This window comes from Gekko japonicus, unplaced genomic scaffold (assembly GCF_001447785.1).
Source record: "Gekko japonicus isolate JY-2015 unplaced genomic scaffold, Gekko_japonicus_V1.1 scaffold116, whole genome shotgun sequence".
Classification (NCBI taxonomy): Eukaryota; Metazoa; Chordata; class Lepidosauria; order Squamata; family Gekkonidae; genus Gekko; species Gekko japonicus.
In genome coordinates this window covers 1,172,781-1,188,837 of record NW_015164669.1, presented here as the reverse complement: position 1 = coordinate 1,188,837, position 16,057 = coordinate 1,172,781, and the positions used below count along the sequence as shown (strand labels likewise).

Here is a 16,057-nt window from a genome sequence, read left to right as displayed (position 1 = left end):
GGGGCGGCGCTCTCCGGGCCTCCCCGAGCCTCAGCACTCCCGCGCGACTTCGGGGGACCCGGGGGCGGTGCTCTCCAGGCCTCCCCGAGCCGCAGTGCTCCCGCGTGACTTCAGGGGACCCGGGGCGGCGCTCTCCGGGCCTCCCCGAGCCGCAGCACTCCTGTGCAGGCTCGGGAGACCCGGGGGCGGGGCTTGCCACCACGCGGGCTGCCGGAGCAGCGCTCCGGAGGGCTCCGGGGCGAAAAGACCCCTGTTACACAACACACCCCTAATGTAAAAGGTAAAGGTAAAGGTTCCCTTGCTCGAAAGCCAGTCAAATCCGACTCTAGGGTTGCGGTGCTCATCTCCGTTTCAAAGCCGAAGAGCCAGCGCTGTCCGAAGACATTTCCGTGGTCATGTGGCCGGCATGACTAAGCACCAAGGCGCACGGAACGCTGTTACCTTCCCACCGAAGTGGTACCTATTTATCTACTTGCAATTTCTTGCTTTCGAACTGCTAGGTTGGCAGGAGCTGGAACTAGAGACAGGAGCTCACCCTGTCTTGCGGCACCCGGGTCTTGAACCGCTGAACTACTGACCTTCCACAGCCTGCAGTTCAGCGTCTTAACCACTTGAGCCACCGCAGCCAATACACAAATTGCTTACAGTAGCCCCTGTAAGAAGAGCTCTGTAAGCTTTTGGAGGATTGGCTACATTAGGGATGTGTAACCTAATATGCAAAGGAGTTCCTGCTACAAAAGAGCCCTGCTTATGTCATTGTCTGGGCACCAAAGACAAGTGTTGGATGCCAGCTCTTGCTGGTGTCCTGTTTCTTTCCTTTTAAGGGGCCTGTGCAAAACTCATTCCCACCATAGGCATGGGCAAGGAGTGCAATTGTTATTGCACTTGCATTCTCCACAATGATTGGTACTATGGAGAACAATCATTCACACCATCTTTATCAGCTGATAGGCAGAGAGCTGACCACTGCTGTGAGAGATTTTTGATATCCCCAGATACAGCCTTCCTTTTGCTCATGCACAGCCCACTCAGAACCCCCACCCCAGGGCACCAATCAGTGATAGGGGAAGCCTTCAAAATGCATAATGCCTTAACTGAAATATCAGATAAACAGACTGGATTAATTCTTCATAGCAGCTGGGAAACTCAGTTGTAACTATCTCAGTATTGAGGCCACTAGCTCAAAGTGAATAAATATGTAGACACAAGGCAAAAATTAAGAAAGTAACTGTGGCTACAGAAAATTCATTTATCAACTCAGCAAGAACTGCATTTACATAAGTTTGCATAAAATATAGAAATTTACAAATGAGCTTGGACTGGCCCCTCTCCCCTAGGGAACAGAGCTTTTTTATTTTTCTGAAAAAGAGGTGCTGAAATTCTCAAGAGGGAAATGAAGTTTTCAATTTGTATACTGAAAACTCATGAACTTTCAAATATTTTAAAAAAGAATTTTGTTGATAAGTTCATTTTAAAAAACAATATAAAATAAATACACATCTTAGGATAGAGTGTAGGCAATGAAATGATCCTGAGTTACAGAGCCTCTAGTCACCTCTCCTAAGGGGATAGGTACATGGTAGCCAAAGGAGGAAAAGGTGCTGCAACACTCCTTCTCTGCCGTTCAAGTTCCCTTAAAGTGACCAGGTCCCATCACAAGCCCCAGCCACCTGTCAGTGGGGAGGGGGGCATCACCCGTCAGCCCCGCAGGCACCCCACATTGGCGCTCCACACACAAAATACACAAAGCCCTAAAGGGTCATGACGGACAAGAACGTATATATCAGGGTGCCCACTGCTCGTCACCAGCTGTAGTGGCCAGATGAGGACAATCCCATGCCAACCTGCATGCCACCCCCACTGAAAGCACAGCAGGAGAAGGGGAAGGGGTGCCAGAGGTGCCGGAGAGACACCGAGAGGTTGCCAAGATGAGGCTCCAGCCCCTGTTGTGTCCACTGGGTCTTTGTTGCTTCCTCAAGTCTCTCTTGCCACTCCCTCCCCCATGGGTCCCCAACAGACACCAACACCTTGTACAGGCACAATGATCCAACTTTATTAAAGAGATCTAGGAACAATGGAATGGTTCTGGTAGGATGGCAACCCCAGTGACCAGTAGCCCACTCAATCCTTTGCTGCTAGGGGTGCCTCCTCGATGGCAGTAGGGAGAGAATCACTGGGTTGCTGGATGTGTCTGGGTGCTGTCAAGTGGTGGCTTCTGCCATGATACGAGAACTTGATGGTGTTTTGGCAGTGCAGTTAGAGTGTCTCCTCTCCCCATTGCGTTGGTACCTGTGTATGGGCCAAAACAGACACATGAGCAGGCAGAGATGTTCTGTCATGGAAGAACAAAGAGCCACTGGGAATTGGAAAGGGGCATCCATGCAGCAAACAGGACCCCCACCTGGCACTCCAGTGTCACAAGGTAGCCCCCTGGGGGGTGGTTTCCTCACCCTCCTCAGTTGACTCGGCGTCCTGTTGGCACCTCCCTGTAATGGAAGAGGAATGGTGTTAGCGCCTTCAGGGCATACTTCTCCTGGATGGCCATCATGCAGAATCAGCCAGCACATAGGTTGGGGGTGCTTGCCAACTGCCACAGGGTTTTGGCTGGGAAGGTGTTGCCACCTGGCTACACAAGCAGCCTTGTCTATGGCTGACACAGTGGTCCTCTTCCCCTGGCAGCTGCCTTGCGACCATGTGTGTCTCGGGGCCCCCATGGCTGCCAGGTTTGGGAGGGAGTGACACCATGTTCAGTGTGGCTCAGTGCCACCATGGTAGTCTCAGGGAAGGTATGGAGGTGAGGAACTGGGAGCCTTGCTTACCTGCTCACATGTGGCTGCCACTTGGGGATCCCAGCAGAAGGCCTGCTGTACCTGTGCGGACTGAAAACTGGGAGAGATCAGCCATGAACTTTGGACTTTTCTATCCCTGTGGTGTCTTCAACCCAGGTGCTTGCCCAGCAGACCACAGTGCCCCGTCTGTGTTGTGCCCACCACCAGGGTGTGTGTGTGCTCACTCTAAATCCACATGGCAGGGAGATGTCAGTATTCTGTGCTACTTCTAGAATTCTGGGGCAACTTCCTGGAACCATTTGTAGGGTGGGGGGCCATGACTGGGTCCCGAGGAGGGTTGTGGCCAGAGCGAGTATGCTGATTGGGTGCATAGTTGGTATCCTGAGCTGCTTAGGGCCCCATGAGCATGGCTGCAGATGTGTGTGGTGGAGTGATTTTGAAATTACCATGGCAGACTATGGGCTATGATGCCATTTTTGCCAGTGCAACTTTGCACCTCCTTGAGAAGTCGTCCCCACACTGAAAACACTTTGGAAGCTGCCTGACTGCTGCCATGCCCCCAGGAATTCACATCTATGCCAGCTGCAGGGTTCGTGCTGTTGCTCCACTGGAGTGTGGCTGTGACACTCCAGTGCTGGTGGGACTCGGTGGCACAATGCTGCTGGTGCCCTGCACCAGTATCAATTGGCCTTACTCCAGCATAACGTCAAGTTATACTGGCGTAGGGGTCAGCCAGCTCCCTATCTGATCCCACCCCCCAGATTGCTATGTAAAATACTCTTCATGGATCCCCTCCATGGTGTCCAGGCCCATCACATGGCTTGTGTGGCTCGGTGTGATAGCATCTTGGCAGAAGGACATGGGCGGATGCCCAATAAATACACAATAAGACAGCCACAAAAGTCAGGGGGAAGGTAAAAGAATCACGGAGTAGACAATGGATCCAGGAAGCCTCTTTCTCCTGCTGCATCAATGAGGAGTGTGCCAGACAACTCCCTTAAGCACCCCAAGCGTCAGACAATGACAGAGTGACAAGCCTATGCAGGGAATGTGACTGCCTGTAAAACCACATCAGTAGCCTGAGGCATTGGGGACCCACATTCAAAGTTAGGGTACTTAGGATAAAACCTTCTGGGGACATTTCACAAGTTTCCAATTGCACTGAATAAACTCTCATATAATTCATATGACCATTGTGGAAGCTAACCATACCAAGTGGAAATCTGAAGGCATAATGGAGTTAATGTCAGCTATAAAATGTTTCATGTCATCCCATGTGGGAGATTATTCCTATTTTGAAAATATAAGAAAGGGAAAAGATAGTAGTAATACTAGTTCTTAGTTTAAAACTGGCACAGAGACAAACTACACTGCACGCAGGAGATCCACAATCAGTCTTGCAACATATTTTTATTACCACATGTGTATTCAGAAGGGGTTAACCTTTCCCAGGGTGCCATTTTCTTGATATTACCGGACACTCACCCCTCACAAGCTACACCACAGGAGTAAAAAGAAGCAGATGTTGTTGTTTTTCCCTGTCATGGGTCACACAAATGGGGGCGGGGGCTCAAGATAGAAACACTGGTTTGGAGAAAAGGATAATCACAACGCTTTCATCTCAAATGGCAGCTTATCATGGCCGCATTTCAGTAAAAACAGAGTTGGAAAACAATCATATATTTCTTATGCAGTCTTTCGTTTGGCCAGCATTGGCCACAAAATCAAAGGTGGAAATGTGTCTTGACTCTGGAGCATACTAGTTATTTGAGAACTACAATTATTGAGTCTGTACAAAGTGACAAATAAGAATGATTGATCCGTGGATTCAACAATTACAAATAAAAGTGGGATTTCATATAACAGTTCTATTAATCTTCATAGATACACAAGTCTTTCTAAAAATTCAGTGTATGCTATAGGAAATGTTGTGTGTTAGGTTGTACAGTATTGAAGTCTTAATCAAATTTTAAATCAGAGCAGCCTGTTGATAAAAGTATCAATTGCCAGTGGTACCATGTTTAGCATTAATTTGATTTTATCAAAAAAGCTATGCAGTGTCTTATCAAAAGTCACATTGTTAATCATCGTTAGATGTTCTCAGAAATGCCTTTTCTAGTATTTCTTGTATAGAGATACTGTAATGTTCTGTAGCAGCAGAAAAGAGTAAGAGTCCAGTAGCACCTTAAAGACTAACAAAATTTATGGTAGGGTATGAGCTTTCGAAAGCTCATACTCTATGACAAATTTTGTTAGTCTTTAAGGTGCTACTGGACTCTTACTCTTTTCTGCTGCTACAGACAGACTAAAACAACTACCCATCTGCATCTGTAATGTTTTGTATCCCTGATATTTGCATTTTAAATCCTTTAAAGAGTATGCCACAAAAGAAGAACTGGCTTACCTTCTGAGTAAGTAGTGCTTGTACAACCTGATTAGCTACCTGTAAGAAGAAATAAAGAATATTTGAGTTGCATATTGTATTGATTTTGTTTGTGTATGTTGTAGATAATTTCTTCTCTGAAAGTGTCTTTTTTCTATTACTTCTCTTACCATCCATAGTACCTCAGATGCTACTACATTATAACTTTCCCTGGCAATGTCACACTACATTTGTTCACCCCTATAGGCTAAGGCAAAACAAATTTCAATCTAGGAACCAAACCTTGTGGGGGTGTAAATCACAGCACTGAAAATCAGTACCACTCCACTGATTTTGAAGAAGATATTGTCAATTTTGTACAAACAGAATGTTTTCCAGAGGCTTAATTGTTCCTTGATCCAATATTGACAGAACTGAACATCTATCATGACAGCTAGGTACCATAAAGTGCCACATAAATTAAAATACCTACAGCCATCAAAATGTAGCTAGAAGGCATTCACATCCCTATTAGTAATTCACTTATGTCAGATTACAAAGCACTGATTACTACAACTGCATATATAACTAGTTTTTAAAAATGTTCAGGTACTTGTTCTAATGTTTGTATTTGCAACAAAAATAAGTTTTTAAAAATGTCATACCTTGAGATAGTTTTACAAGCAAAGTATATATTTTAAATCAGTTTTGCTGTTATATACAATATATATTGACAAACCAATGGACCTTATTTCCTAAAGTGTACCCCATCTGTAGATGTGATGTTCATTAATACTACCTAAATATACAAAGCTGTTATTTCAAAATGCAAATATTAAGTATTTCTCATATTTGATTTTTTAAAAAGTAGCCCAGTCATGCAAGCTATAACATGAGTGAACAAAGCTCATCCTAATTCATTCAAGTAACTATTTCCATTCTTGTATGATCCAAGAGTTTTGATTTGATTCATATTCTCATAAAATAGCACAATATTACTTTATTGCTCTCTAAACCTGATATCTGACCCAAGGCAGCCAGGAAAGCAACACTCATATAAAATAGCTCTGTACATGATTTAACAGAAGACACAGAGACTAATACTGCAGCCATAATAACCCACAGGAGTAAATACGTTATATCTCTGAAATCCACATGTGTTAGCCTGCAGGCTTTTAGAATGGACATCTGACAGTGTTTCTTAAGGCATGTACTTTTATTTTTAATGCCAGTTTGCTCTACCTGAAAATTGAACAAACTCTACCTAATATATTATTTCTTTACGCACTGACATGAGGTTACTTATTACAAATAAAAAAAGTTAAGCACCAAAATGCTAAAGGTTTATCAGTGCCCTAGTCGTTTGCAACAATGCTGCATTCAAAATCATTATGAGGATGCATATCTCGATATTAACTATTCAGAAAACAAAAAGAACATATCAGTGTTGTTAATATATTTATTAGAACAAAACCTTAAAAAAAATAACGACGGTAATAGTCCCTAATATTAATGAACAAGTTAAAAATGCTTTTTAACTTGTTCATTAATGATTTGGAGTTGGGAGTAAGCAGTGAAGTGGCTAAATTTGCGGATGATACGAAGTTGTTCAGGGTGGTGAAAACCAGTGAGGATTGTGAGGCACTCCAAAGGGATCTGTCAAGGATGGGCAAGTGGGCATCAACATGGCAAATGGGGTTCAATGTGGCCAAGTGCAAGGTGATGCACATTGGTGCCAAAAATCCTAAATATAAATGCACATTGATGGGGTCTGAACTGGCAGAGACTGACCAAGAGAAAGATCTTGGAGTTGTAGTAGATAACTCACTGAAAATGTTGAGACAGTGTGTGAGTGCAATAAAAAAGGCCAATGCTATGCTGGGGATTATTAGGAAGGGTATTGAAAACAGATCAGCCAATATCATAATGCCCCTATATAAATTAATGGTGCGACCTCATTTGGAATACTGTGTACAGTTCTGGTCACCACACCTTAAAAAGGATATTAAAGCTTTGGGGAAAGTGCAGAAAAGGGCAACTCAAATGATAAAAGGGTTGAAACACTTTCCCTATGAGGAAAGGTTAAAGCGCTTAGGGCTCTTCGCTTGGAGAAACGACGACTGAGGGGTGACATGATCGAGGTTTATAAGATTATGCATGGGATACAGCAGGTAGGGCAAGAGGTACTTTTTTCCCTTTCTCACAATATAAGAACTCGTGGGCACTCAATGAAATTGCTGAGCAGTCGGGTTAGAACAGATAAAAGGAAGTACTTCTTCACCCAAAGAGTGATTAACACATGGAATTCACTGCCACAGGAAGTGGTGGCGGCTACAAGCATGGACGGCTTCAAAAGGGAATTAGATAAGCATCTGGAGCAGAGGTCCATCAGTGGCTATTAGCCACAAGGTATAGCTAGGGGCTCTGGGGCAAGTGATGCTCTGTCTTCTTGGTGCTTGGGGGGGTCAACAGTGGGAGGGCTTCTAATGTCCTGGCCCCACTGGTGGACCTCCTGATGGCACATGATATTTCTGGCCACTGTGTGACACAGAGTGTTGGACTGGATGGGCCTTTGGCCTGATCCAACATTGGTGTCTCTTATGTTCTTAATGCTTGCAGTTCCTAAATTAAATGTGACAGTGAACTCATGGCAGCCATGTTTAGTTTGGCCCTTTAGGGGTATCAGAGAGGGGGCAGAGGAGAGAATTTACCAAGATGCAGGTATCCTCGCTTTTATTGATAGGCCTGGTGTAACCCTGACCCAACACACTGCTGTCATGCAGCAGGATGGTGTGGCAGGAGGTGGAGGATTTCTTCACTCTACCTCCCTGATAACTGTAGATTCTTTCCTGCACAACCAAGATACTGAACCATAATAATCTTGGGAAGTATAGTCTCAAATATTAATATTAATATATTAATACTGTATGATATTAATACTGTAATAATAAAATAATAATGCCAGGTACCTTGGAATTACATTACCAAAGAGGTACAGGGACAAAGCACCTCGGATGCATAAGGAAGAGCATCCAACACACTAAGTGAGGCAGGGGGAGGAGTCTTGGCTACTACGGGTTCTGCCTGGCCTTTCCAGGCTTAACTGAGTCAGTAGTAATAGCAGCAAGTCCAATTTTTTAAAATGATTTTTTAAAGTGTATTCTCCCGGGGCACTGAAAGGGGAAACAGAGGGGGGAAATGATCCCAATGAGATATGCTGTCAAGGCTACTGATCTGATGAGCTGAGGTTATGGCAAACTAATGATATACATCTGTAAAATCTTTGAACCCTCTCATCCTAATTGGACCAACACTACAGCAGAATTCCTGGACTTGGAATTCCATCAGATACACTGGTGCAATTCCACAAAACTTTATAGAATGAAGTAGACTAGCACACTAAGCCCATTGGTTAAAATGAAAGTATTGTCAGATGCAACTGCTGTTCTATTGTGCCACACTGTGTCTTCTTGAAACCTTTTAAAAAAAATATTCAGGTTATCTGCCTGATAGGGATGCCAGCCTCTAGATGGGACCTGGGGATCCCCCGGAATTACAACTCATCTCCAGACTAAAGAGATCAGTTCCCCTGGAGAAAATGGCTGTTTTGGAGGGTGGACTCTATGGCACTGTACCCCACTGAGGTCCCTGCCCTCTCCAAAGTCCAAAGTTCTCAGGCTCCACCCCAAAATCTCCAGGAATTTCCCAACCTGCATCTGGCAACCCTATCCCCCACCCTCCACCAGTGGCTAGTGGGGACCTGGCAATGGAATTGTTTGCTCATCAACCTTTAGCATATCAGAACCCTTTATACTGCAGTGGGAATTCAAAGGCACAGTCCAGGTAGCTACATACACATATTCAGTTCCAGGTTCCTGCGTTTCATTATGTTAGCAACACCAAAATAGTCAGGTAAAAAAGACAATGTTTACCCACCAGTTTTTAAATTTAACTCACTTGCCTGTCCAATTATGTTCATAGATCAAAAACATTAGCCATGGTTAGGAACTATAAACATCTATTAGGATTGCAGGATACAGTGAATATAAACTAGTCAGTCTTTTGGTATCTGCTCCCCTCCCCCACCACACTAATTTCTTGAACCAGAGGTTTCTTTTCCGCCCAACAAAATCCATGCTCTAAAGGGTTAGGATTCTCCTGAGTCTGACTACACTCTAAACATAAATTAAGATGTACAAGGTCCTTAATCTGCCTTCATATAAAAGCTTCAAATGAAATGTATTCAGCCCTTCACCTAGACCAGGAGCGGTGGCTGTTCCTGCCATGACAGGAATCAGAAGCATTTTGCATTCTGTAAATATTGAACAGTGGAAACTAGGGCTCCCCGGTCATGTCTATGGGGAGAAAAGTCAAAAAGGGAAGGTATGGAGAATGAAATTAACAAAGAAGGAAGGAACAAACAACATTAAAGTTTAGGCTGGGAATAGCAAGCATATGAGTACCAAAAACAGCACCAAAGAGTCCAGGTCTCAACCTTGGCTTCCATTATTCTAGTTGCAATAGTATAGTTCAGTAATATAGGTAGCAAATCTAATCTAAGAAGGGCACACATACCTATACGTCATACACAATAATATGCTATTTTCTTTACATCTTAAAATTGCAGTTAGCTTTCTCTTGATTTCGCCAGCAGTTACCACAGACTGAATACAGAGGCAGCAAAATGGCTTATCAAAAACACCTAATCATTCATCATTACATATAAATGCACTGCATATGGTAAAATACATTGTCAATATCCCCTGCAGAGTGCAGGGGGTTGGACTACATGACCTGCAAGGTCCCTTCCAACTCTAACATTCTATGAATATTTGGACAGATATTTACTATCTTGCTCACTATTCTCCTCATCCAGTCTGAATATCCTAAATGACTTGCCAGACTAGGTTATTGTTCTTTCAATAAAAGAGTGCCCTTTAGTGTAAACAGGGTGTAACTCCTGGGCAGAATATTTCAGTCCTTGTAGTTGCTCAGCAGAACTGAATGTCTTACTTCCAAATCCAGAACTGGTTCACTTGGGAAGGCATAGTTCTCTCTCACCACCAGAGCACAAATGTCAAAAGTACATTATGACAAAATGATGAATAATGGCCCATCTCGTCATAAGAACATTTCTACAGAAAGGTGATAAGAGAGGCCAGGAAAGCCTGGTGAGCTGATGATATTTTTGAAAACTGAGAATGACAACAATGCTTCTTTTCTCTGATTTGCATGAAATATTAATGAGATTTTTTTTGTTACTTTTGAAGACAAGCTGAATATTTCTTCTATTTTGTGTGGATAATTGCAAAAGGTGACATGGTAATTTTAAAAATGTTGTAGTGTAACATCTCACATTGCCCTGAAAAAGTAAGGCTGAACCTGACATAAATCCTTGCTGGCATAATAACACAAATAAATATTGTACCACCTTTTTGACAATAAACTGACAGTCAAATTCCAGAATAGAAAACTAGGATTAAGAATTTAAACCTCCAGGCTCTGAAGTACAAGAAAGTAATCCCGTTTCTTGCATTTGTTTGTTAGAAACAAGGAAATGGGTTTAGATTTTTTAAAGAAATAAATAAAGCACTTTTGTGTATAATACATCTATAGACCCTTTCAGTGCTATGTACTTTAAAAATTAATCTACTTCAAAGAAAACAGCAGAGGTGGACAACTAATTTCAAAAAGATTTGTTTGGATTACTATTAGAATTTCTAGATAAATTTTCTCACATTTCATCTCCTTTTCTGTATGAATTTTTACAAATGTCTGAATTTCTCTAGTAGAAATGTTTAAAGATTTCCAATTGTATGGTACAGGGGAAACATTTCATACTAAAATATATGTTCAGAATAAGTGGAAAGGAGAATGCAGGTGCACAACAGAATAAAGAATCCTTTAGGAATACACAAAATGCAATCAGCAGTTCTGCACCTCAGCTCAGCCTATCAAATGGACTGAAAAAGTTCTATGTCTGTAGGTAGTCAGTCAACTGTTCAAGATGGATTATTATCTTTATGGTGTAATTGTGTGTCCTTACAATCAGTGAGGGTTTTATAATTGAATTCACTGAGATGAGGTCTGCACTTCCAGTGATTACCTAAAACTGTTCAACTTCCCAATTGTCATTCACATTTTCTGCACAGCAGGAAAAACTCATACTATAAATCTGTCTCAAAACTGGCATCTATTCAGAAAAATCAGTCGCCCTAAGGATTTTACCAGAGCAAGGGTGTGAGTATGTATGTTGTGGTTAAGTTTACACCTCTATTTGATAGATCCTGGAATCCACAAAATAAGGAGAAGTGGTTTATTAAATAGGATTATAACCAAGCCAATAAGGTTTTATGAAAACCTTTACCTTCCTTTTCCCAAGTAAAGTATGTAAGGCGCATACTCTCATTAATGTTCAAAATAAGAAAAAAGATGGAAAATCCTACTCTTCTCTGGACTCTAAATATGTCATTCTGATGCTGATGAACCTAATCTAGTACAGGATTTTCCCCATACTTTAAACTGATGGCACCACATAGGTGGGTTGCTAGTAGTCAGGCTTAGAGATGGTTTAAGCACAGAGATGTTTTAACACAGGAGTTCAATGTCATTTCATTACTGGGTCATGGATTTAGTTCAGGAGACTAATGCCAAAGATGAATAGCCTTGGGCTGTCTCACAATATTTATTTACAAATTAGGGATATTTCTATTAGGGATCAGCAGGAATCTCATCACAAACTAAAATTCATCACGAAAATCACCTGGTTCATGGCTTGTGAGCCAAGGGTCATATGATTGCACCTGCAACAAACGTTTTACGAACCTCCATGGTTTCTCTGGAGGTTTGTGCGGTTTGTGTTGGTGGTTCGTGCAGCAGAAATGTGGTGCCAATCAACTGATTGTCAGAGCAATGGGGGAATGGACTTCTGCAGCCCTTCTGTGGCCCTGGAAACACCAACAGTGGCCCTCCAAAGTTTGACAGGCAGCACTAGCTGCCAATAAGAGAGCTCCCATTCTGCTCTATAGGGGGCATGTACAGGAGCATCCTGGGGACATCTGATGATGATGCCAAGCTAAGGGGCTTTCCTGAATGAACAATGCAAAGTAATAGAGGAAAACAATAGAATGGGAAGAACTAGAGATCTCTTCAAGAAAATTGGAGAAATCAAGGGGGCGTTCCATGCAAAGCTGGCCATGATAAAGGACAAAAATGGTAGGGACTTAACAGAAGATTCGGAAAAGATGGCAAGAATACACAGAAGAACTATACAAGAAAGACCTCGATGTCCTTGACAACCACGACGGTATAATCACTGACCTCGAGCCAGACATCCTGGAATGTGAAGTTAAATGGGCCTTAGAAAGCATTGCTAACAACAAAGCTAGTGGAGGTGATGGTATTCCAGCTGAGCTATTCAAAGTCTTAGAAGATGATGCTGTTAAAGTGCTGCACTCCATTTGCCAGCAAATTTGGAAAACGCAACAGTGGCCACAGGATTGGAAAAGGTCAGTATACATTCCAATCCCAAAGAAGGGCAACGCCAAGGAATGTTCAAACTATCGCACAATTGCACTCATATCACACGCTAGCAAGGTCATGCTCAAGATCCTACAAGCTAGGCTTCAACAGTACGTGGATAGAGAACTACCAGAAGTACAAGCTGGGTTTCGAAGAGGTAGAGGAACTAGAGATCAAATTGCCAACATTCGCTGGATTATGGAAAAAGCAAGAGAGTACCAGAAAAATATCTACTTCTGCTTCATTGACTATGCTAAAGCTTTTGACTGTGTGGATCACAACAAACTATGGCAGGTCCTTAAAGAGATGGGAGTACCAGACCACCTCACATGTCTCTTGAGAAACCTGTATAAGGGCCAAGAAGCGACAGTTAGAACCGGATATGGAACAACTGATTGGTTTAGCATAGGAAAAGGAGTACGACAAGGATGTATATTGTCGCCTTGCTTATTTAATATATATGCAGAGTACATCATGCGAAATGCTGGCCTGGATGAATCACAAGCGGGAATTAAGATTGCTGGGGAAAAGATCAACAACCTCAGATATGCAGACGATACCACTCTAATGGCAGAAAGTGAAGAGGACCTAAAGAGCCTCTTGCTCAGGGTAAAAGAGGAGAGCGCAAAAGTGGGCTTGAAGCTCAACATCAAAAAAACTAAGATCATGGCATCCGGCCCCATCACTCCTTGGCAAATAGAAGGGGAAGTCGTGGAAGTAGTGACAGACTTCACGTTCCTGGGATCCCAGATCACCGCAGACTGTGACAGCAGCCATGAAATTAAAAGACCCCTGCTCCTTGGGAGGAAAGCAATGGCGAACCTAAACAGCATGATAAAAAGTAGAGCCATCACCCTGCCAACAAAAGTCCGCATGGTCAAAGCAATGGTATTCCCAGTAGTCATGTATGGCTGCGAGAGTTGGACTATAAGGAAGGCCGAGCGCCGAAGAATAGATTCTTTTGAACTATGGTGCTGGAGAAGACTCTTGAGAGTCCCTTGGACTGCAAGAAGATCAAATCAGTCAATCCTAAAAGAAATCAACCCTGACTGTTCCCTGGAAGGCCAGATAATGAAACTGAAGCTCAAATACTTTGGCCACCAAATGAGAAGGAAGCACTCACTGGAGAAGACCCTGTTGCTGGGAAAGATTGAAGGTCAAAGAAGACGGGGACGGCAAAGGATGAGATGGTTAGACAGTGTCATAGATGCAACAAAGATGAAATTGAGCAAACTTCAGAGGACGGCGGAAAACAGGAGGGCCTGGCAAGATCTTGTCTATGGGGTCGCGAAGAGTCGGACTCGACTGTGCGACTGAACAACAACAAAGTCCAAAGTACAAAGGGGGGACTGCCTAGCACACAAGGGGGACGGAAAGTTGGAAAACCAAGATGAGGGACAGGCAGAGCAAGGCCAGCTGGTGATGCCAAGCCTGAGGGGATGGGCAATCAGAGGTGCAGAAGTCAAGGATCCTAGTGCAAAGGGAGAGGAGGAAATTGTGAGTGCAAGTGCCCTGATCAGAGGAAAAATGGTGGGGAAAGGGCCAGCAGGCTGCCATGCAACCATATGTGGGGGGAGATCTCAATTTCTATTTTGAACAAGGGGAGGGAGACTGGTGTGGGTAGAGCCAGAGGTGGTGTGGGTAGAGCCAGCGCATAGGCAGGCACATTTGTTTTGCTCTGGTGCAGGCAAGAGAGTCAGCTGGAGACTCGCTCTGAGTTTGGCGTCTCTAAGCCACAGGGTGGCTATTCTACTGCATCACAAACCTCACAAAATGAACTGGTTTAGTAAACAAAAAGGTTCATGAAGATTAATAGTTTATGTGGCCCCACGAACCACAAACCAAAACGAACTTCCATTTTCCTGGTTCATCACATCCCTAATTTCCATACAGCCTCTTTAGAGTCCCAATCTAGGCAACTTACAATGAAAACAGCATCACAATATTAAAAACAAGCAATTAAATACAAGCTATCCGACAGCATGAAAACTATCCATAAAACAGATGCATACCATTAAAAAGCTTGTTAAGATAAAACCCATAATGACAAGATTGGGTAAAATGATGTGTTTTGGCCTGGCATATGAAAGAAAGTAAAGTAGATGCCAAGTGAACCTAAAAGCCTTGAGGCATCTTGAAACACGAGGAAACACAGGACATAAATGTTTCAATAAACAATTATCTACTTTTAAAATATGTCCTATTTTTTATTATTTCATTAGATTTTCCAATGAAGCTGCACAAGCAACACATAGGGCTGTATAATAATTATTCATTTCCCTCTGCACCACTTTGTTTCTTCATCTTCTTTTTTGCCTTGGAGTGCCCCCCCTTTTCCTTCAATAAACAAACAAGCAAATAAATAAGAGGGAAGGTATTCAAAAGGCAAGGTGCTACCACAAAAATGCCCTGTCTCTAGTCATCATCTGTCTCACCTCTAAATGTGGAGGGCATAGAAAGCGGGGCTTTAGATACAGATCTTAACTGGCAGACTGCATAGTATAGGGGTAGGTGCTCCTTCAGGTACCCAGGTCCTAAGCTATTTAGGGTCTTAAGACCCAGCACGTTGAGGGTTTTTAAAAAATATATATTTCCAAAAAACCCTCAAGTCAAGTCAACTCAGCCTTTATTGGCATATATCAGTAGAACAAAGTCGTTATAAAAGTATACAAGTAGGACACTGTATTACAAATACATTGAATAGAATAATAGGTTACATCTGTACTTTTTCTTGGCATAGCAACATGGCAGATTGAAGAAACATTGTCACTTTCTCAAAACAACAACAACAACAAAAACACATAAAGAAAGAACAAGAAGGGGAGGGGGAATTCACAATCCAGCAACTAATTAAAGGGGGGGGTATATAGAAAGTAAAAACAAATATATAAGGACCATGGTAGCAGATCTACATGTAAGTTTCTATGAAAGGTTTTCAAATGTCTTAAAATAAGTCCATACACAGTTGTCGTTTATATGCCATGCATTCAAATACTGATAAAGTTGTAAAGTCTTCATTCCACTGATTTACAGGAGGTGGGCATTTATCTTTTCAGTGTTTATCTTTTCAGTGTTGTAATACAAGTCTTTTAGCAGTAGTAAGACCATGGATTTTTGTTCACCACTGGTTAGCCTCGAAGACATGATAATTTAAAAGTACATAAGTATTCTCAAAAGTCAATGAAAAAAATTGATATGAACCAGGGGTCATTTCGTAGAAAAAGAGCTAGGGGGAGTCATTAGCATAACTCATTAGCATATGCCACACCCCCTGACATCACCGGAAATGTGTCCTCCCCACAGCCGGCGGCGACCTCCAGCGGGCACCAGCAGGGAGCTCCAGGCCCCACCCTCCCGCACCTCACCCGGGGGGATGGCGTCCCCC

The 16,057-nt window shown here is 42.9% G+C and overlaps 1 protein-coding gene across 1 annotated transcript in view; it reads right to left on the bottom strand.

Moving 5' to 3' along the window:
- The window catches only part of NCKAP5 (NCK associated protein 5), a 647,654-nt gene that overhangs the window by 199,260 nt on the left and 432,337 nt on the right, over positions 1–16,057 (bottom strand). Inside the window, exon 8 of the mRNA XM_015409153.1 lies at positions 5,194–5,232. Within this exon, the coding sequence (XP_015264639.1) occupies positions 5,194–5,232 (39 nt within the window). The remainder of the gene's footprint in view (positions 1–5,193; positions 5,233–16,057) is intronic.